This window comes from Camelus ferus, chromosome 12 (assembly GCF_009834535.1).
Source record: "Camelus ferus isolate YT-003-E chromosome 12, BCGSAC_Cfer_1.0, whole genome shotgun sequence".
Classification (NCBI taxonomy): domain Eukaryota; kingdom Metazoa; phylum Chordata; class Mammalia; order Artiodactyla; family Camelidae; genus Camelus; species Camelus ferus.
The window spans coordinates 4,792,982-4,814,917 of record NC_045707.1 but is presented as its reverse complement, the minus strand read 5'-3'; the positions used below and the strand labels follow the sequence as shown (position 1 = coordinate 4,814,917).

Genomic DNA, 21,936 nt, shown 5'->3' with positions numbered 1-21,936 from the left:
ATACCCTCACACTGGCCGCCCTGTGCCCCTTTAGAGCACAGTCCCCCAGGGCATAGAGGGGGACTGCTCTTAGCCCAAGCAGTACCCTGGATGCCTAAGAACCAGGCCCTGGGAGCAGCCCACCAGGATAGGAGCTAGGGATAGGAGAAAATCAATGGCAGAAAATGAACTTCAACAATCCAAGAGCTTTTATTAGGCATCTACTGGGTACCAGGCCTGTGCCAGGGCTGAAGGAAATGATAAAGGATGGAAAGGTCCAGAAATTCTGACTGTGGGTGAAACAGGGAGAGGATTTGGAGTCAGGTGCCGAGGAAAGATAGGCCAAATACTGGGCCTCCCAAATGTCGTGGGGCCGGCGCGTGATGGATCCAGAGAGGCCAAGGTGGACCCAGAGCCCTCTGGAGGGTTGTGGCTGGACTGGGAAAGGGAGAAGAACTGGAAATTTCGAAGGGAAGAGAGTAGAGAGTGAAGGGAGAGGAGAGAAGATGAGGAGGTGGGGTCACAGGGAGAGGGAGCCCCCAGAAGGGAGGCTCCAGTCGTCTCTCCCCACAAGCCCCCAGGAAAGTTGCTAGATGCCTTGTGAGAGTGGGGCTTTCCATGTGGGGATGTGAAGAAAGGGATGAATCCCCCTCGGAGCTGATGTGCATGAGGCCAGCCCTGGGCAGGCCAGCCAGTCCATCCCCCAACAGGACTAAGCTTGCGGAAGCAAAGGTCAGAGCCAGAGGGGCCCAGGAGGGCACTGGCAGCCCTCCAGAGTCGCTGCAGCCACAGGAATCCTGCCCTGACTGTGTGGGTGGGGGTCCAGAGTCTCACCCAGCTAAGGAGCAGGGCTCCCTCCCCCGGAAATGTGCCCATCTCCTCTATTCACCCACTTAACCCTGGCAGCAGGTGAGCAGGATCATGAAGCTCATTTTACAGATGGGAGAACCAGAATCCAGAGAAATTAAGTAAATTGCCCAGGGTCACACAGCTAACGAGTGGCAGAATCAGGATTCTATGCCATAGTGAGTGTGTGAGAGTGTGTGTATGTGTGAGAGAGAGAGACAGAGCGTAGAGACCCGTCTCCCACCTGCCCAGGAACTGGCTGGAGAAGGGCAGAGGGAGAGGGGACAGATCTCAGGACCCCCAGTTTCCTGCCAGGTGGGGGGCACCTGACTTACAGCCAAAAGAAGCCTTTAATGCCCTAGAACCTTCCGGGCTGGGGCTTGAAGAATCCAGTCTGGGGGCAAATGGACAGGACTGGTTAATTCCCCAGCAGTCTGCGACTGGCGGCACACACGCTCTCAGTCTCACTGCCTTTATCTCTCTGCCCCTCCTGCTGCTTGCAGAAAGAATAATAGGGCAGGCAACTCTTCCCTTTATCCTTGGCTGGACAAAGGCTGGCACCCCTGCAGTCAGGCCTCCAGGAAGCCACCTTCAATGTCGCCCTCAAGGAGGGATGACTGGGGGCTGTGCGGGTGGGAGCGGGGCCCTGGGCTGGAGAAGCTTGCCCAGGCTGGCTTCTGCCCGGCAACCTTGGGACCCACAGTAGCTCAGGATGGATATTCAAGGGAGCAGCTCCTTGGCCTCCCAGGGTGGCCAAATTCCTCCTTTCTTTTAAGGTTCTCATCTTTTTAAAAACTGGAACCAGCATCACCCCCACCCCATCCCGGGAAGACTCATGGAGCCCAGCTCCCGAGTCCTGGGGCTAGCTCTATGCCTGTGCCAACTCTAGATTTTGGAGAATCGTCCCCAGTCCTGCCCTCTGTTTGGCCTTGGTCTTGGGGGGTAGGGGGAAGGGTATGAAAAGCCACAATCAAATGTCTCCACTTAGAGAGTGCCTCCCCATCCTCAAGCCCAGCTCAGTTTTCTCTGCCCATCACACCAGACCGACTCAGAGGCCCCTCACTCCTCACCCCAACCCTGTCTTGATGGCCTTGCACTCTGTCCTGCCCTTGCCAGACTGGACCCCTGCAAAGAAGGGCAGAGCTGGGCATAGAGCAGGTGGCAGAGGCTTGCTGAATGAGTGAATGGCTGAATGAATGATTATCACACAGGAGGTGTGACGGAGCAGCTTTGTCTCTTCAGCAGCTCCTCTCTGAGCCCCAGCTAGGTGCTAGGCACAGTTCTAGGCCCTGGGGTACAGCAGTGAACAAGACGAAGTCCTTACCCTCACAGAGCTTATACTGTAGTGGGCAAGTCAGAAAATACACAAAATGAATACATGAAATACATAGTACATCAGATATGATCAGCCTCTAGAGAAAAATAAAGCAGTGGAGACAGATGGACACTGAGGATGGTGGGGTCACTTTAAGTGAGGTAGTCAGGGACATGATGTGACTCAGACCCTAAAAGATCACCCTGGCTGTTGTGTAGTGACTAGACCGGGAGGGAGCATTGCTCATCCGTCTCCACACGCTCTAGGGCCAGAGGACTGATGCTTTCTCAGCAGATCCCTTAGTCCCTGATGCAAATGGCCCCTGACATCTGGGCCCCCTACCCAGCTGAGGGCCGAGACACTTCTCCCTCTGGTGAAGTGGAGCAGAGCCTGGGGCTCAAGCTGCCCCACTTTATCTCAGTCCCTCCCATCTATCTCTCATCTTCCACTCTCCCACACCATCCCCAGGGCACACATGGTCCCTTTCGTAAAATCTTTCTAGGAATCCCTCCATTGAGGGCAAAGACACGGACCATGATGCAGGTGTGAGAGGGGCCACAGAGGGATGGGGGATGCAGAGGCACATCTTCAGCAGAGACCCAGGAGACTTCCTGCAGAGAGCGGCTTTCAGGATACGCCTTAAAGGTGAGAATGGCCACCCACAAATTAAGATAGGGGGACACTTCCAGTGGGGGGGATCCAGCCTCCAATTCTGGTTGAACATCAAATTATAAATACATAGTTATGGAAGCAGAATGAGCCAGCCCACTGAGGCAGAAAAGCATACACCTGAAGGAAAGTTCTCCAGTGTTCCGGTGACCAGCGTATCCTCACCACCTCTACACCCATGAATTCCCTTGCTGCTCACCTCTAGCCTTGCAAGGTGGGCAGTGTCATCATGTTCCTCTGGCAGATGCAGAAGCAAGGACCAGAGAGGCTAACAGACTGGCCCAAGGTCACACAGCAGAAAGGAATAGAGCCCAAAAGCCAAGCCTGTGTCCATTCTCTAGATAGTCTGGAGCCTATGGCCACCCTGCTCCCAGTCTTTAGGGGCCTGGCAGTTCCCCTACACTCCAAACCTCTGGGTAAAACTAGGGAAGGGTTCTCCACTGCTTTCACTTCCAGGGCATAGAGCTGCACCCCCAAAGAAGAAAAAACACACAGACACTGACACACAATCACACACTCCTGTGTGTACACACTCAGACCCACAAACACCACAGACAGCCTCACACGTACACCCAAATAGAATTTTTATTAAACACACCTCACAGCAAGACACAAACTCACACAGATTCACACTCCCTCTCAAGTATACACAGCCACTTGAGTGTTATTAGGTTCACAGAAACACAAACACAAAAGCAAAAATACCCTCTCTCAAATGCACTCAAAAGGGAGAAAGACATAGTCAAGTCAAAGACAAGTCAAGAGGAAAAGGAACAAGAAAGAGGAGAAGGAAGATGGGAAAATCTAGGGGGAGAGAGAGAGGAAAGGGGCAGATCAGGGAGAGAGAGGGTTTAGAGCATCCAAGAGGAGAGAGATTTAGGGAGAAAGATAGGAGAGGAGAAGAGAAAGATGGGGAGAAAAGATAAGGAGACAAGAAGGCAGTAAGGGGACAGAGAATGAAGAAGGAAAGAGAGAGGGGGGGAGACTGTGATTGGAGCCTAACTTTAGCTGCAGCAGCGCAGATGACTCACGCTCGGGGGGAGCGTTGGGTTGGCTCCAGGTTTCTGTTTATATACCTCGATGAGCTAAATATACAGGCTAAGGGGTTCTTCTGTTCTGGTCCAGCAGCTCCTCTGCGTTCTTCCTCCGCCCTCGCCTCCCCTCCCCAGCACACACACACAGATACACACGCTCAGAGCCCCTGCCTCACACTCCTGCAGCCACCAGCACACATCCTGCCCTTGCTCTGGCTCTCCTTACCAGGATACTGGCTGTCAGGAGCTGACCATGGGGCTTGGCTCCAAGCTCAGAAATAACATAGTCCAAACCACCCCTTTCTGATGCCAGGAGGTCAGGTGGGAGGGGGTGACACTTGCCCAAGGTCACACAACATGCATACAGATGAGCCACACTAGAGCCTCCTGTGACTGCCAGGCCAGAAACTCCTGCATGAGACAGGAGTGAGGGCCTGAGTGGTGGCACTGAGTGCCCAGGGGCAGGCAGGCTGGGGACTGGAGAAGGGAAAGTGGAAGGTGTAGGGATAAAGAGCATGAACCAAGACCTGCCGAGCAAGGAAGAAATGAAACGGGCAGGTGAGGGTAGGGGGCAGTGACTGAGGGTCTTGGGAACAAAAGGAGAAAGAAAGTTCCATTGGCAAAATCACCTCTGGACTCATGGGGAGCTCCTCTGACATCATCAGCCCCTAACCCAGCTCCCTGCGCCCAGACCTCCTGAGCTGGCATTCAAGGCAACCCAAGCAGCAGTCATGAGCCTGCAGAATCATCTCCTATAGTTCCTGGCTTGTGTCTCTGTCCGTGGTGCTGAACCTCTCCATCGCCTCTCCCCAACCTGGACAGTGTCCATTCCCACCCAGACATCTCCCAGCAGTTCACTAGGGTTGAGGGAAGAGGTCATGGAGGGAAGGAAGGGGGAGAAGGAGACAGAGGACAGAGATTGTGAGAGAGGTGTCCCCAGCCAAAGATTTCCAGGGAGAGAGAGAGCAATTTCTCCCTTGACATCATTTTCAAATATCCACAGTGACCAAGAACACCACAGTGAATATGGCTGACAAGTCGAGGAACCAAAGCAGAGTGAGATGTCTGCAAATCTGGGCAACCGTTGACATGCATAAACGAATCCAGGCCGGAGGGCGGAAACTGGGCAGGCTGGGAGTAACGTCCTCAGCAGACTTGAACAAAAATGCTTCTAGTTTTCCTGTGTTTTTATTACCCATCTTGATGAAAAGGTTGTGAGTTTTCACACTGTCACAGAACAAACAGAGTCGCGACTTCCGTTTCCCAGGGTACGTGGCTGTTTCATGTACTTTTGACAGTTCTATCATATATCTGACAGTTTCGAAAATTTTTGTTTTCCTCTGAGAATGCAGAAGAGTGCTAACCTCCCCCCCCTTTCCCCATCACACACCAGGCCCAGGAGCCTCGTTCCCTGGCACACACCTGCCCCCCTCCATGCTCCAGTTACACTTGCCCCATCCCTACACTGTCTCATGCCGCCAGGCCTTTGCACATGCTGTGCCCCCCACCTGGAGTGCCTTCCTTCCCCCTTTTTCTCCTTCCAGGCCCAGCTTCTCTGTCTCCCCCACTGGACACTGCAGGGTAAGAAGTGTCACACTCATCTCAGTATCCCCAGCAGCCAGCACAGAACCTGTCATACCCATTCACTGAGTTTCCCTTCCTTTTAGATGAGTGAACTGAGCCAAAGAAATGCTTGACTAAATTCCCTAGGATTGGGGGGGGGGGTGGTGCAAAATGACTCCTCCAGCAAGGAGAGTGTTGCAGGTGTTCAAAGGGAAAGATCTCCAAGTTCTTAGATAAAAACTTACTTCCTAAAGCAACCTTAAAAGCTGTTTAATACAGTCCTCCCTCCTTGCTTTGCCTCATTTTGCAGATGAGAAATCAGGCTGAGAGAGAAAGGGCTTTGGTGCAAGCTTGTCCAAGGAGATAGTGGGCATCCCGACTATCTTGAGGCTGTAGGGAGGCCTTTCTGAGTGGGAGCAGATGGGGAGGGGGCCGGCTCTCTTTCCCAGGTCCCTGGGCCCCAGATTGGCCAAACACATGCCTCTCCCCCGGCAGAATGATGGCCCCGCCCCCTCTCCTCCACCACCCCACCTGCCAAAGAATCCCAGCCTTCGAATAATGAATGATACCTAATTTAATTACATCTTTAATTCATTCAGGTCTCTGCGGAGCTTTGAACTGGAGTCAGAGGAAATGCTCAGTAGTTCCCGAGAGGGAGGGAGGATTTCCTCTCCTATTTCAGGGAAAGGAGAGAGGCCATAGTTCCATTTTCCTTTGGGACTGTGTGTGCCCCCTACTTTCCCTGCAGGGAACCCCTCCACCAGACTTGAACTGTGGAAAAAGCAGGGTGCTGGCAGAGCGTGGGGAGGCAGCTGGGAGAGTAAGCAAGGGACATTAGGAACAGCCCCCCTCCCTGGTATTTTAAAAGACACAGCACTCACACACACGGCCAGGAAATTGTTGTGGATAACCTGCCCTGTGCCGGGCATCAGAATCACTGCGATCATTTCTTGAGGGTCTTCTCTTGCCAGGCATTGTATCTGACCTAACTTATACTTCACAATATTACCAGCAAAAGGTGAAACAGGCTCAAAAGAGAGGAGATGACTTGCCCAAGGCCATGAAGTAGGTAAGAGGAACGACCAGGACTCAAAAGTGTTCTTTCTGGTTTGAAGCCCCCACCCACAAGCTCCACCTCCACAGGGGTCTCTAACACACCCCCGCCACATCTCTGACAAGGAATCCCAGGGGATGTCTAATCCAAGGATGCTGACTCTCCAGAGATGAACCTCTTGGAAGTATATGGGAAATCTTGTGCCTATGTGTAAATGTTATCAACTAATAATAATGACAGACACTGATACAGTCTTTATTATGTGTTAGGCACTGTTCTAAGCACTTCCACACATTGCTTCATTTAACCTTCACATCAGCTCTAGGAGGTAGATGCTAAGATTGTCACTCCCATTTTATGGATGAGGAAACTGAGGCACTGAGAGGTGAGTAACCTAGCTAAAAGTCATGCAGCTGGAAAAGGAGTGGGTTTGTAAGAGTCCTGCAAAGTAAGGCTTATAATCCTCACTCTAAAGTTCAGGAAACAGGCTCAGACGGGAGAGGGCATCTCCCAAAGACACACAGGAAATGACCTAACTTAATCTCACACCCAGGTCTGACCCCCACTCCCGGTCCCAGCCTCTCCACTGCACTGAGTAGGTGGGAACCTCAATTTCCACGTTTGTCAAATAGTTCTGGCACTTATACCACAGATTAAGCATGACACCTATGTCACACAACATTAACTGGGAAAGTGCTCTGTAAATGGGTGGGCACCAAAAACACGATAGCTACGTCCATAAGGCACTTAGAACGTTTTCATTTCATCCTCACAACAAGCTACAGGATTGACAGTACTGTTAGGCACAATTTATGATGAGGAAACCAAAGCACAGAGACTGAGTTATCTGCCCAAGGTCACAAAGCCCATAGATGGTGGAGCTAGGATTTGAACCAGGCAGCCAGCTCCAGAGTCATGCCAGAGACAGTGACTCCCCTCATGTGGGGTGAAGGAAAAGGGGAGAGTGGCACCCGGATTTCTGTCTAGAGAGAGACAAAGGAGAGAAGAAGGTGTGGGTGAGTAAAGTAAGCTCCGTTTTGGGCAAGTTGAGGCTGGAGGTTTGTGCCACATCCAAGACTGAGGCCACGCCCAGGAGGCCACGGAGATGTGAGTCTGGGGCCCTGGAGAGAGGTCTGAGCTCGCGATGAACTGCGTGGCTTGGGGTGGCTCAGCCAAGGGCTGGTGGACTCACCAGCCTCCTTGTACCCGTTTCTCAGGAGAGGGGTTGAGTCGAGCTGCCAGGACCCTCTGGGGACCTCTCCTGCCAGTGTCCACCAAGTCAGGGCCTCAGCAAGGGGTGGTCATCCAGAACTCCCTCCTAGAGAGGGGTTACCAAGGTGCACCATCCTCAGACAGGGCTTTGCCTCCCCCTGGGCAATTCCAGAGACATGATCTCCAGCACAGAAGCTGACAGACACTGTGGACACCTGGGGCTGACTTTACCCCAGGTTCAGGGAGAACTTCCCAAGACTGAAGGCCATCCTGCCAGGGAATAGGCTGCCCACTAAGGGGTGAGCTCCCCATGACAGGTTACATCCACACAACTAACAAATGCTCCCTCCTCCCGACCAAGCCTTCCCCTGTATGTCCCCATCCTGGAGTCAGTGGACACCATCTGCATCCCACACACCCCTCCAGGCTTTACCATCTCACAGTCACACTGTCACCCTGCTCCCATCCTGCACTTCCTGCCTCAACCTCCCTCACACTGAATCCTCAGACAGCCCCTGGCACATAGTAGGTGCTCAGTACATATGTTTTACCTAATAAATGGCTTGACACTCATTAATTCATTCAACAAACATCTGCCAGGCACCATTCGGGGCTCTGCAGCTACAGCTAAGAACAAGATACAAAGCATTTCCCAGGCAAGCAAAAGCTGAAGGAGGTCATCACTACTAAGCCGACCTGACAAGAAATGTTAAAGGGATTCCTTTAAACAGAAAAGCCCATAACAAGAAATACAAAAATTATGAAAGAAAAAATCTCACAGTAAGGCATAGTAAAGGTAGTGAAGCAACTACCTACATAGTTTGTATGAAGGTTAAAAGAAAAAGCAGCGAAATTGTCTATATCTACAATAATGAGTTAAAGGATACACAAAATAAAAAGATGTAAAATATATGACGTCAAAAACATAAAATGGGGGGTGGTAAAAACGTAGCGCTCTTAGAACACACTCAAACTTGAGCGACCATCTCCTTAAAATAGACCATTATATACATAGGATGTCATATAAAAACCTCATGGCAACCACAAACCAAAACCTGATAACAGATACACAAAAAAATATAAAGAGAAAGGAAGACAAACAGAACACGAAAGTCATCAGATCACAAGGGAAGAGAGCAAGAGAAGGGGAAAAGGACCGAGAACAACAAAAACAACCAGAAACAATTAACAAAATGGCAGTAAGTGCACACCTATCAATAGTTAATTTAAATGTAAATAGACTAAAAGCTCCAATCAAAAGACACGGGGGAAAGAAGATAGATAGAAACCCTGCGGTCCTCAGGTCATGATGGAGAAGACAGACAACCAACAAGGATAAGAAGTGGAAGGAAAACACAAGGTGGTCAGAAAGCAGTTAAGTGCTGTGGTGTGAACAGCAGGCCGGGGCGCAGGCCGGGGAGCGGGGATGGCGGTCTTGTCATTTGGAGGCCCCAGGGTGGTCCACCTGCGGATCTTTACTGCCCCATCCCAAGGCTTCACAAGCTTTTGCTTCACAACCCTTGGAGGTGGGTGTTATTCTTTTTATTTTGCAGGTGAGTCAACCTAGGCACCGGCAGGGTGAGTCTCTGGCCCCTGGTTCCAGCCAGGACCTTAAGCAGGCGTCTGGTTTCTGTGCTGGGGTGAGGTGAGGTGTGGAGGGTGATGCCTTAGAAAAAGCCCAAGCTGAAAACCCTTCCAGGCAACCGGTGCCCTTGGACAGGGCAACGGCCCTGGGGTGCGACATGTGCAGTCACACAGGGCTTCCCTCCCCCACCACCTCACCCCCCCCCCCGTCCCCGTGTTCACAAGGGCCTCATACTTGGTTTAATGCTCTGCTCTCAGCTCACCATCTCAACAGTTTTGGAACAAGGGGCCTTGAATTTTTATTTTGCACTGGGATCCAGATAGGTAGCCAGTCCTGCCCTCAGGGTAACAAGGCCTTGGACAGATGCTCCCTCCCTCCTGTCCCCTCCTCCTCAGTCAAGGGGCACTGCCACCCATCTTCCCCCCAAGACTCCTTGATGGTGGTGGGGACAGAGATTCTTCTCTGTGTCTCCAAAGCCTAGCACAGGGCGGGCAAAGGCAGACCCCTGGGGAGTTTTGGCTGGGTTGGACCTGTTGGGGTGGGATGGAATGGACTGTCCCCTTTTGGGGGTCCTGGGTGGAGTTATTGGTGCAAATCTCTAACTCCACTCCCTCCTGGGAGATCCTGCGATTCCCTTCCAGCCACATCCTGACTCTTGGTTCCAGGCTTCTCACTGGGAGGCAGCCTCTCCGGACACATCTAGTTAAGGATTCTGGGGTCCAGAGAAGTCCCTACCACCCGCCCAGCCCCTGTCCCCTGCACCCTCAGCTCCACCTGTGTGGGGTGAAGAGATTCAGACATTTCACACTTTCTCTTTTCACAGGTTGGCAAAGGAGGCCCAAGGGGGGCTGACTGTCCTGGGCTGCCAGCAAGGACGTGAGCAGGATGAGAACGCCAGCCTCTGACCCTTGTTCCTCTCTAAGTGCCCCCTCTAAGCCATCTCAGGGGTTTCCTTTTCTGTGGCTGAGAAAGCCCCTGGGGCCTGGCCGAAGTCTCAGTCCACCCATACCCCTCAAGTCCCAGCTCCAGGCTTCTTGGTCCTCTGCTTTCTTGAAGCTTGAGCCCTCAGGGGACCAGGGTTTACCACCGAGCAGACTCAGGACCCTGAAGCCATGACAAAGCCTGCTCTTCCTCGTTCTGCCTCTGTGCACAAACTTCACGTGACACAGGTCATCCCAGCCTGACCTCCTGGGGGACTGTCAGGAGGGTAACAGGGAGGTATATTAGTATAGGTATATTAGTCAGGAGGTGATAGACTATGCTGGGGCAACAAATATATCCTGCAATCTCAGAGCTATAAAAAATATAACAACAATATTTTATTGCTTAAATGCATCACAGTCCGACTGGACAGTCCTCTGCCATCCACAATATATTGTACCAAGGTCATGGTAGCAAGGAAAATGAGCTGGAGATTGCAAGGGATGCTTTCAAGAGCCAGGCCAGGCCCAGAGTGGCACCATCCGGTCCACCAACACTCCATCAGCCAGAACTCATTTTCTGACCCCGCCCAATTGCAAAGGAAGCAGCGGTAGAGGTAGGGAAGGTGGTGTAAACACCAACACTGTCTCGTCATGGTTGGTAAGGGAGTTAATGCACCTTCTCTGGCCTCTTCTAAGAACTGAGCTCCCGTCTTGTTCAATATCTGGCCCCTTCAAGACCAGCCCCTTGAGCCTCACTTGCGGGGATACAATCTTACTAGCTTAGCATTAGGAACTTAAAATCAATCATCAGACGCATTTACAGCCATCACTCCCCACAACTCCACCCTCCCTACCCCTCACCCTCCACCCTCCATCCCCCCACCCCATCCCCACCCCCGTCTTCCCCTTCTACCACTTAGCATAAGGCCACAATCACCAGGAAGTTTAGAGTCTGAAAGGTTGGCACAGAACAGTCCAAGCTCATTCTTTTTCTCTCTGTCATAATTGTTAATTTATAATTTATACTCTTAGCTATTTCTAAAGAGGATTTCTTAAAAAGTGAAATAAAAGATTAGAAGTCATTTAGGGAAAAGGAGTGAGCTAGATATACTTGAAAGCTGAAAGGGACACTTACTACAGTTGAATAATATAGTCATGTAATATAATAATGTAATCAGTTACAGTTATCACTGTAATACAATAATAATGCTATTCAATCTGAGCTTCCTAGAAGCAGAGGCAAAAAGGGAAACAACTTCTTCCTCCATATATTCATCCCTTCCTGCTCCTTTTGTCAGCTCTTTTCCTTATCGAAGTTCTTTCTCTTTATCCTCCCTGTTTTCAGATCACCTGGGGGCAAAAAGACCCCCCCCACCATTTTTTAGACATCCATATCCCCCTTGCAAGGAAAGAAGACCATAAAGTCAAATGGCTACAGTGTTAGTGTAAGGGAAGATTCAACCTGCAGGACTGAGACTACAAAGGATTTGAAGGTCCCTCTCATACCACCTTTTGGCTCTTAGCCCAGGGATGGAGCAGAGGCTAGAACTCCAAGGCAAGAGACACCTTGATTCCACATGGGGAGGGGTCCAGGCCATGGCTTCATCAAATACCTTGAAACTGCACCTGGAGGGCAGATCCCCCTTCCCTGATGTCCTGCACATTAATTCACTGAATCTCCAGGATAAACCTGCAAGAGAGGCCTATAAAAATTTTCCCCAATTCGCAGATGGAGAAATTGAGGCCAAGAAGGAAAATGATTTCAGCAAAGTTACCCAGCTGTCTTCCCCTGAAGACCCAGCCTCAGGGCAGGGGACCCCCAAGCTGTTGATGAGATGCTCGGAGTTCTGAGAAGGGGAGAAGGGAGGTTCCTAGGCAGGCCTCAGCGTGGTCAGGAAGGTTCAGGAGATGGAGACCAGCTCCCTTCTCCCCACCTCAGACTTCAGTTGCCATGACAACAGAGCCTCCATTCCGGGTGTTTGTTGGAAATTTGCATTTTAATGGAGATGTAATTAGAATTTAAAAGCTGAGGCTGGAAGGAACTGAACCCTCCCCTTCCCCTTGGGAGCCAGAAGCCCTCCCACTCCTCATCCTCTGCCCCTTGAGGAGCCCTATGCTGACACTTTCTCTACCTCCATAACCCTAGTGTCCATCCTCCCTGGCCAGATGGGGACCCTGAGGCCCCGACCAGAGAAGGGACTTACTCCAGATCTCACAGTGATTACGAGCCCCCCGAGTCTGCTCTGCCTAAGGACCCCCCATCTGACCCCACCACGTTGGTGAGTCTCAGAGTACGAGTTGGTTGGGAAGAGGTGTGCTAGCTTACTGAGAGCCCCCAAGCCCTCCCCTGGCTCTTCCAAGCTCACCTTTCCTCTCCCTGTAACCTCTTGACATCTCAGTGGCCCTGGGGGCCTGTCAGGGCTGGGGGACCCCTCCCATTTGACCCCAGGGGGAACTGAGGCCCAAGAGGGAAGGGATGTACCGAGGTCACACAGCAATTTAGGGCAGAGCTGTGTCTTTGGCTGGTCAGGGTGGAGCCATTAAAAAGACCCCACCTCTGACGCCTACCCAGAGTCACTATCTGACCCTAGATCACTGTGGAGAATTTGTAGTAGATTCTTCCTGTAACTTTATTAAGTTCTTAAAATCAGTCATGCCAACAATTTTATCTTTTCAAATCATTGAAAAGAAGCCACTCAGCCTCTGCCTGGACCTCTCCCTCCCAAGACGGGCTGCTGTCCCTGGGGCCTGTCTGTGGGTGCCACCCTGAACCCCACAAACCCTGGAGTCACAAACACAGGCCTTAAGAGCAAAAGAGGCTCACACTTGCTGAGAGTGTAACATGAATGTTTGAGCACCACCAGCCCTGGACGGAGCCCCTGGTTCACCCTGAATCCACCCTCCTGTACACAACATGGCTCCTAGTGTTTGCTGAGTGAACAGATGATTAAGTGCCAGGCCTGGTGCTGTGGACATTCTCTGCAACCTCCTACTGCACCCTCCTCCCATGACAGATCCCTAGGGGAGACACCGCCAGCCCCCACGAATCCCCTTACAAAGCTTAGAGAGGCCATATAACCTCCCCAGGTCCCTGCACTGGTAAGTGGCAAAGGCTGCATTTGAACACAGATCTGCTGGCTCCAGGCTCTTGAGCGTTACTCTCCCTGTGTGCTGATCACAAGAGCGGGGGTCCCAGCAGCTACATACACATGCAAGCTTACGCGCACAGATGCAGGCACAGGTCCCAAGAGCACACGGCTGGCCCACATGGCAATCATTTATTTGCAAACACACAGCGCTTATCCTGTGCCCAGCGTGCTATTCCAAGCACTTCACACTCAATCCTCACAGCCACCCTACGAGGTAGGGACCATTATTATAATCAACTTGCTGATGAGGAAACCAAGGCACAGAGAGGTTACGCAACTTGCCCAAGGTCACACAGCTAGTGAATAAAAAAGCCAGAATTGGAACCTATACAGCCTGGCTCCAGAACCTGTGCTTCCTCCAGACCTCAGGACCCAGGAGCCAGGAGCTCTGAGCCTCCACCAATCTCAGTCCTGGGAGGAGGGCGAGACAATATTTCTCAAAGCCCAATTCACAGAGGAGGAAACAGGTCCAGAGAAAGAAGGTGGCTTGTTTTTGGGCACACAGCTGTGTGAGCCTAGGCTTTGGAGCCCAGAGCATCTGTGTCAGCCCCAGTCCCCTGGGCTATTTTCCCTTCCCACCACCACCCCTCCACCCCACCCATCCCCCAACACCTCCCTCTGCTCCACGGCCCCCTTCCCCACCCAGGAGGAAATGAGGAGTGATTGCCTGGCGACAGCCTGGTCAGGAGGAAATAAGATGGAGACACGAGCATCACCTTTTAGAAAAGAAAGCTCCAGGGAGCCTGAGAGAGGAGGAGATGAGACCAGAGGCCTAAAGGAGCCCACTCCCCATCCATTTAGAACCAGACAGTGCAGAAATGGATTTTCTCTTGAGCGCTCTTGTGAACGCACTTCAAAGCCGCCGATGGCAGGAGTTGGAGGAGGGCAAGCAAGAGAGACCTCAGCAGTAATGCAGGGCCAGGCGGCGGAGGGAAGAGAGACATTGGACATAAAGAGACTCGCAATTGCCAGTGGGAAGAGGCAATTGGAAATTCCATCTAGATTTTCAGTTTGAAGGTGGAGAGAAGCCAGGAGCTTTGGGTGGTGGCGAGGGAGACAGGGGTGTTGATTGAGGAAGAGAAAGAGAGAGGACTCAGAGACAGAGAGAGGAGAGAGAAGGCAGAGACACGGAGAGACAACAGTCAGAGATAAGGATAAGATTAAGAGCCACAGAAAGATGGGGAGAGAAAAGAAAAAGCAAGTTACAAGACCCCAGATGCCCCCTCCAACACACAATTCAGAAAGGCCATGCACACACTCACGCTCACTCACACTCACCACACTCTTGCTCAGGACTCAGAGACCCAGGTTCTAGTCCTCACTCTGCTCTTGAAGTGCCATGTGACCTTGCAGAAGACCCCACTTCCCTCTGAGCCTCAGCCCTCCCCACCCCCACCCCCAAGGCCTGGTGAGGTTAATCTGGTTCCAGAAAGGCCAAGAAAGAGACATGGATGGGGCACGCGGGCAACAGAGATAGGGAGGAGTTAACCTCACCGTGATGCTGCTTCTGTGTGGCTGAGCAGGCACTGAGGGGCACTGAGGGGCACCGAGGGGAGTGCGGGAGCCCAGCACTTCCACCTGCAGATGAGGAAACAGGCTGAGATCAGTAAACAGCTCACCTAGACGTCAGGCAACCAGGACAGAAACCCGCTTGTGAGACTTTATAACCCCAGCCTCGCCCCAGAGACAGGGACAGAGCAGGAGGGAGCTGCCATCCCTGAGCCTGTCCCATCAGGAGTCCAGGGGAGGCCTGACATTTCTTAGGTGTCCAAATGTGAGCACCTCATTCTTGCTCTTGCTCAGAGTGGAGTGGACATGTCTGTAATATCGGCCATGAACAGTTGCTGGGTGCTGACCTACCCAGTTCCTTACCGGTATTAACTTACTGGCTCCTCATACACTCTTTATTAGGGAACTAAGCCCATTTAACAGATGGGGAAATTGAGGCACTGTCTGTTAAGGGGTTGCCGAGGGTCGCACAGCCTCCTAACAGTGAGTGACCAGCTGTCCTTTGCACACTTTTCCGGAAGAGGGCCTCCTCCCCTCCCCACCCGGATGCCCAGCCTGGTGACTCTGCCTCAACTTCACACACTCCTCCAGGTCAAGCCCAGGAAGACTGTCTAGCCCGGAAGGCTGCGGGGCAGGGGCAGCAGGAAGCCAGAGCCAGAGCAATGTTGGCCACCAAGAGCCGGCTGACGCCGAAGGACATCTTGATCCCACACTCCTACCCGGACCCCCAACTAGACTGCGGTGGACCGGGATGGTTGAGCCGCGCCCTGCGAGAAAGCTGTCCTGCGGCGCCACCTAGTGGCCATCTGGCCCTACCAGCGTCCGGAGAGCTGAAAACGAAGCCGGAATCCCCCTGCTTAGCTAGGATATTGGAATACATCCCAGATTCACAGAAAGGGGGTATGGTCGAGCTTGGTCCTTTGCCCTCCTGAGGGGCAGACTCACACATCCCACGACCACCTGGACATCTCTGCCTTCATCCGTCTGATTCGTGCATTTACAGAGTCCTTACTATATGCCAAGTACTGTTGGAGGCGCTAGAGATGTAACAGGGAACAAAGCAACGATCCCTGCCTTTGTAGAGTTTACAGGGGGGAGTGGGTAGGGAATAGTCAATAAAAAATAAACGATTATAATAAAAAGAAATCGAATAAAAGAAATAAGAAAGCAATCTGGCCATTTCAGAAGCAAGGAAAAAGAGCTGACTTCTCTGGGCTCCAGGCACCACACAGCCCTCAGGGCAATTCCATGGAGACTGCCGCCAGAGAAACTATCCTGTCCCCCTTGCTCCTCTGGGGTCACTCTTGTCCCCAAGGGATCTGCCCTCACTATGGAGTCCTCTTGCCTGGGACACTTTCTTCCCACCTTGGCCCAGCTGCTCTTCTCCTACAGGGGCCTCCTGACCTCCATGGCTTGACAGGCCCTACTCAGGGCCTCAGCAGTACTCTCCTGGGTGGCTGGCACAGGAGAGCAGTACATGGATGCTCAGGCAGGGCTGTCTGCCTCTATTCCCAGCTCTGACACCACCTGTGTACCTGGACAGGCTCCTTGGTCTCTCTGTGTCCCCGTTTCCTCATCCGTAAATCGGGAAGTTCATACGTCAGAGTCAGGGGCAGGGAGTGATATGTCTGTTAACAAATGTAAACCTTTAAAACAGCACTTTGACATTGTGTTTGTTATTATTAATGTCTGTTTAGGTGTTTATCTCCCTCCTGGACTAGCTGATGAAGATTAGTGAGGTTCATTCACAAAGGACCAAGTGAGTCATCTCCATATTCTACACTTTACAGTGTCAGATATACAGAAGGACCTTAGAACATGTTTGCCTGGAGAATTCAGTAGTTCCTCATCATTCACCACTCATTTATTGAGTGCCTTCCGCATGCCAGGTACCAGGCTAGGAGCTGCAGATGGGGCAGTGAACAAGACAGCATTCCTCTGTACCAGGGTACTAATATCCAGATCAGAAGTTCTCAAACTATTCGTTCTAAGAACCTCTTTACTCTTAGAAAATTCAGGATCCCAAAGAACTTCTGTCTGTGTAAATATCTAACGACAGTTACCGTTAGAAACTAAAACAGAGAATGTTTAAAAATATTTATTAATCCATTTTAAATAATAATAAGAAGCTCACATATTAACATTAGTGACATATTTTAATGAAAATAGTTGTATTTTCCAAAACAAAACAGACTAGTGGGACAACACTGATACTGTTTTGCATTTTTGCAAGTATCTTTAATGTCTGGCTTCATGGAAGACAGCTGGGTTTTCATGTCAAACTCGATCTGTGCGATACGTTGCTCTGATTGAAGAACATGAAAAAAATACTTCAAAAAATACATTCTCCTTTTTCGTAAAAATTGAGACTACTGACACTCCACCGTGCCCCCGGCCTCGCCCACCACCGAGCGGCCAGACCCTAGAGGCTTGACCTACGAAGCTGGACTAGTGGTGGACGGCTTCCGGGAGAAGGCGAGGGCTTGGCTCGCAAAGGGTTGGTTGGTTGGCTTGTGATTGGACGACAAATGCGACCTTCGGCGCGTTGGCCCCGCCTCCACATCCCGCCCCCTTTCCTCCCAGTGGTAAACCTAACACAGGCGTTCTAAGGAACGTGGGCACTTCCGCCCGCCGACGGCGGAACCTTTCATTTTCGCTCGGGTTTCCGCCGAGACAACAAGGGCGGCCAAGGCGGAAGTAGTTGAGGCGCGTGGGCGGGGCTAAACGCAGCAATGTCGGCGGCCTTGCTCCGGCGGGGTTTGGAGCTGCTGGGGATGCCCGAGGGTAAGGAGGCCCTGCCCAGGGACGTCCAACCCTGGAGGGAAGGTGGCAGGGCCGGGGACAGGAGTCAGGAGGGTGCGGAACGATCCAGGCCTGGCTTAGCCTTGGTGAGATGGGAACCCTGATAGCCCTCCAACCTGGTCCGATCCTCTCTCTTTTCCCCTACAGCCCCCGGGGTTGCGCCAAGCCAGACCAAGCCCAGCGCGGCTCCAATGAAGCGGACCCGGAAGGCGAAGGCGACCCAGGGCCAGAAACTAAGGAACTCGGCCAAGGGAAAGGTGCCCAAGTCGGCCCTAGGTGAGCTCGGGAAGGGGCTGGATGTGCTTGCTGCTCCGGGGGTTGAGGGCAGTGCCCTGGAGGAGGCAGCGCTTGAGTCAGGGTTTGAAACATTCGCCAGGCATTTCTAGAATACCTACTGTGCGACGGGCACGGAGCAGCGCCCTGGGAACACGGAGGTGAACGAATCACATCGTCCCGGCCTTCAAGGTCTACAGTCCTAGTGGGAAGAGAATCATCAAAGAGTTGAAATCAGCGTATAGTTGCGAAGTGTAATGAGGTCTATGCAGTAAAACTGTGATGTTCTTAGAGGGACCTAAAATAAAAAGCCAAATTAGGCTTCTCTGAGGAAGCAACACTTAAGCCCAGACCTGAAGGAAGTATAAGAGTGAGCTAGGGAAAGAGTACTCTAGAGAGAACGGCATATGCGGAGTCAGAAATTTTATTGCTTTTGAAAATTTGAAAGAAGCCTGGTAAAGGGGACATATAGTGAACAAGGGTCAGAGACAGAGCATTTAATAAAATTAATACTCCTTGTGCCTGGTACTGTTCTAAGCCTCATACAAATGTTCGTTCATTTAATTCCTCGCAGCAACCCTGGGAGGTCGGTACTATCATTACCCTCATTTTACAGATACAGAAGCGAGCAGATGGTACAGGTAGAAACCAGGCAGTGTGTCTCCAGAGCCCTGTTGTCACTTACTCTATTCAAGTAGGAGGTGCTGTGGCCTGGGCAGTGGTGATGGTGCAGAGATAAGAAGAGAATGGTGTGAGTGGAAGATGCGCTGAGGAGAGAGCATTGGTGGCTGTGAGGGTGAAGGAAGAGGGAGTCAGCGAGACTGGAGCCCAGTTTCTAACAGAGCATGTTGGGGGACATGGTGCCACTTGACAAGATGTATGGACTTGAAGGGGAGCAGCTGTGGGCAAAATGGTGGGATATTGACATGTGACAGGACTTGGTGAGCTCCCAGTGTGTCTTTGAATCCCCAGGGCCAGGTACATAAAAGGTGTTTGAGTATTTGTTAAAAGTCTGTGAATTCCAAGGAGGAAACAGCATGAGCAAAGTGTGGAGGCAGGAAAGTGGGACTTGGCTGAGCACCAGGGATGCTGGTGTGGAGCAGGAACATCTGATGCCAGGGGCCACCCCTCCATTCCAGCCGTCCTCCCACTGCCTGTCTTGGCACATTACTGATGAGTGCAAGGACTCTCGAGCTTAGGTGGCCAATCTAAGGACCACTTCTGTGGCTGCCGCCTTGGTCTGAGCTTCATCACCTCTTGCCTGGATTATTGCAGATGCCTCCTAACTGGCCCCCTATCTCCACCCCTGTAATCTTTTTCTCACCACTACAGCCAAAGTGACCTGTAAAATCCTAAGTCAGACCTGACTCTCCTCTACCCCAAATCCTTAGTGGCTCCCATCGGACTCGGTGAAAGCCTGAGTTCTGCATTCTTACGTTGCTTCACAAGGCCCCACATGATCTGCTCCCCTACCAGCTTTGTCTCCTAGGGCTGTCCCCTCCCCATCCCAGCCATTTTCTTTTCTTCAAGCACATTAATCACACTTCTGCTTCAGAGCCTTTGCACTGGCCATTCCCTCTATACAGAATGCTCTTCCCCAACCTGGGCACACTCTCTCCTTCCAGTCTTTGCTCAGAACTCAATTCAGCAAGGCCTTCTCAGGCCCTTCTATTTAGAATTGCAACCCTGCTCCCTAGCATTTCTCATTTCTGTTTACTAGTCTCTTTTTCTCCATAAAACCATTACCTTCTAAAATACAGTTTTTCTCGTTTACCATCCCTTTTCCTATGGAGTGTAACTTCCTTAAGGGCAGAAGTTTGTCTGTTCTGTTTCCGGCTGTGTGCTCTGGCATCAAGAACAGTGCCTCATACCGAATAAGTGCTCAGGATGTATGGGTTGAATAAATCACTTGAGCAACTGGAACCAAGGGAGACTTTGAGCAGGATCTTGTAGAGTGTGGTTTTGACAGAAGAGCCCGGGCTGTTGCAGTAATCTTCAGAAGGAACGATGGGGCTTCGATGGGGCCTTTGGAGGGTATGGGTGGAGTGGGGAAATGTCAGGATGGGACCTGGAAGGCTTCCAGGGGGTGAATCTGAAATGATGCCACCCTGCCTACCACCCACAGCTGAGTTCCAGAAGCGAGAGCGTCGGGGTTACCTTGACGTAAACCTGAGGTTTATGACCAGTGCAAGGAGCACAGTGGCTGAATCTGTCACCCAGCAGGTTTGTCAGGGGTTGAGCTGTGGGAAGGAACAGGGTTGGGAGGGGGCTGCTGAGGCTGTTCCTGGGACCTGTGGGAGTCTCAGTCCTGAGCAGAGGGTGGAAGCTGAGCCACCCTACAGGCTCCTAGGAGCTGGACTACACTGCTGGACTGTGAGAGGCTCTCCCGGGGGGGGCCGAGAGCAGAGCTGGGTCGAGCAGGGGCGGGGGGCGGGAAGGTGGGAGTCTGGGCCTGGCCTTACTCCCTTGTGGCCCCTGTGGGTACCTCCTGCTGGCCTCCTCTGTAAGTGGAAATGATGTGTCCTGCTGCCCAGGACAGTGTGAGAGGGCAGCACTTGGTCAGCTGTGCCAGGTGTGTGGCTCCAAGTGGCGGTCCCTCATGTGCTAGGAGTCACCACCCCAGGGCTCCTGACTCCCACATGCCCCCAGATTGTGCGCCAGAACCGGGGCCGCAAGGCCTGTGACCGGCCTGTGACCAAGACTAAGAAGAAGAAGAAGAAGGCCGAGGGCACCGTGTTCACCGAGGAGGACTTCCAGAAGTTCCAGCAGGAATACTTTGGCAGCTAGGCTTCCAGGAGGGCACAGCAGAAGGGGCCCTTGGGCCCAGCCTCCTGCTCTCAGCTCTGCTGGCCTCCGGAGCCTGCCCTGCATGGTGCAGCCAGCCTGGCTCAGGATGGCTCGGGAGTGCAGTCTGGGGGAGGCTGGGATGGAGCTGGCGAGCTGAAAGCCCAGGGGAGGATCTTCACTGACCGGCGCTGATACCTGCAGGCTCAGGGGGTGCCATCTACCTGCCGGAAAGGAACATTACTGACTGTTCTGTCTGCTTTGGCCCAAGTAGGCCCTCTGGGCTGTTAGCTGTGGAGGGGCCAGTTAGTGGGCCCTCAGGGATCTCACTTCTGATAGGAGGGCTGCTGGATTCTAATAAATGTGGCCTGGGAGCTGCGCGTGCTGCTCTGACTTACAGGGTGTTGCCCATCTCCTCTGGCACCAGGGATCCTTCCCTCCCTTCCCCCACCTCCTGAAGTGGATCTTAGAGCTCCGGGTCTGAAGTCTTCCTGTCCGGCCCCAGCGCAGGCGCCACCCAGAGAGCAGTTCGTCCACCTACCACCCAGGCCTCCTCCCCTGGGGGTGGCAGCCACAGCTGAGAAGGCAGCTCTTGAGGCAAAAATAGTGCCCGCAGCTGCTGGGGGCTTTGTTCCAGGGACACGGACACCAGGGTCTGAGGGAGGGGGTGCTGCTGCCTCAGCCCACTGCCCCAGGCTTGTGCCCTTGGGAGCAGGTGGGGCAGGGAGTCAAAGGCCACTTGTTTCTCCTCTCTCTGTCACATAAGGTGGGGGCTGGTGGGGCCATTCTGGAGGTGACCTCAAGGAACAGGGTTTCATGCTCAGGTCTGTGCGGAGCAGGAGGTGGTGCCAGGGCTGGAGCTGCACCAGTGTGAAAAGGCAGAGGCTGGACCGCGCCCAGCGGGCCCAGTGCCAGACCCACTGAACAAATGCACGAGCCAGTGAGTGGTGCTGCCCAGGTTGGTCTTCAGGGCGGGGTTGACAACAAGGCCTCAAAGCCCAGGAAGCCCTTCTGTGGAGGGTGGGGCCCCAGATGCCTTCAGGCAGCTCCGCCTGGCTCTCCTAGCACCCTCACAGGGCTCCTCAGGACGTGGCGTTGTCTGGTGAGGACTTTGGCGTCTCTGGCAGGGAGTGAGTGCCCACACCCGCATGGGCTCTTTTGTGCAAAAGGAAAGAGTTTTAGCCAACATGCACCCAGACCCGGGAAGAGGGAGTCTGTTCCTAGTCATTAACCAGCTTT

The 21,936-nt window shown here is 52.5% G+C and overlaps 1 protein-coding gene across 1 annotated transcript; it reads left to right on the top strand.

The window, feature by feature from the left end:
• The first annotated feature begins 17,467 nt into the window (after positions 1–17,467).
• Positions 17,468–21,094, top strand: RPS19BP1 (ribosomal protein S19 binding protein 1). Its single transcript, XM_006175951.3, has 4 exons — positions 17,468–17,622; positions 17,788–17,916; positions 20,039–20,136; positions 20,563–21,094. Exons 1-4 carry the CDS (start codon positions 17,571–17,573, stop codon positions 20,698–20,700), a joined length of 417 nt encoding a protein of 138 aa, XP_006176013.1. The 5' UTR covers positions 17,468–17,570; the 3' UTR covers positions 20,701–21,094.
• The last annotated feature ends 842 nt before the right edge of the window (positions 21,095–21,936 follow it).

Coding starts and splice junctions, on each gene's coding strand:
- RPS19BP1 (XM_006175951.3), top strand. CDS start 17,571: ATGTCGGCGGCCTTGCTCCGGCGGGGTTTGGAGCTGCTGGGGATGCCC. Junction 17,917..20,038: donor GGTGCCCAAGTCGGCCCTAG/GTGAGCTCGGGA, acceptor TACCACCCACAG/CTGAGTTCCAGAAGCGAGAG. Junction 20,137..20,562: donor CTGAATCTGTCACCCAGCAG/GTTTGTCAGGGG, acceptor ACATGCCCCCAG/ATTGTGCGCCAGAACCGGGG.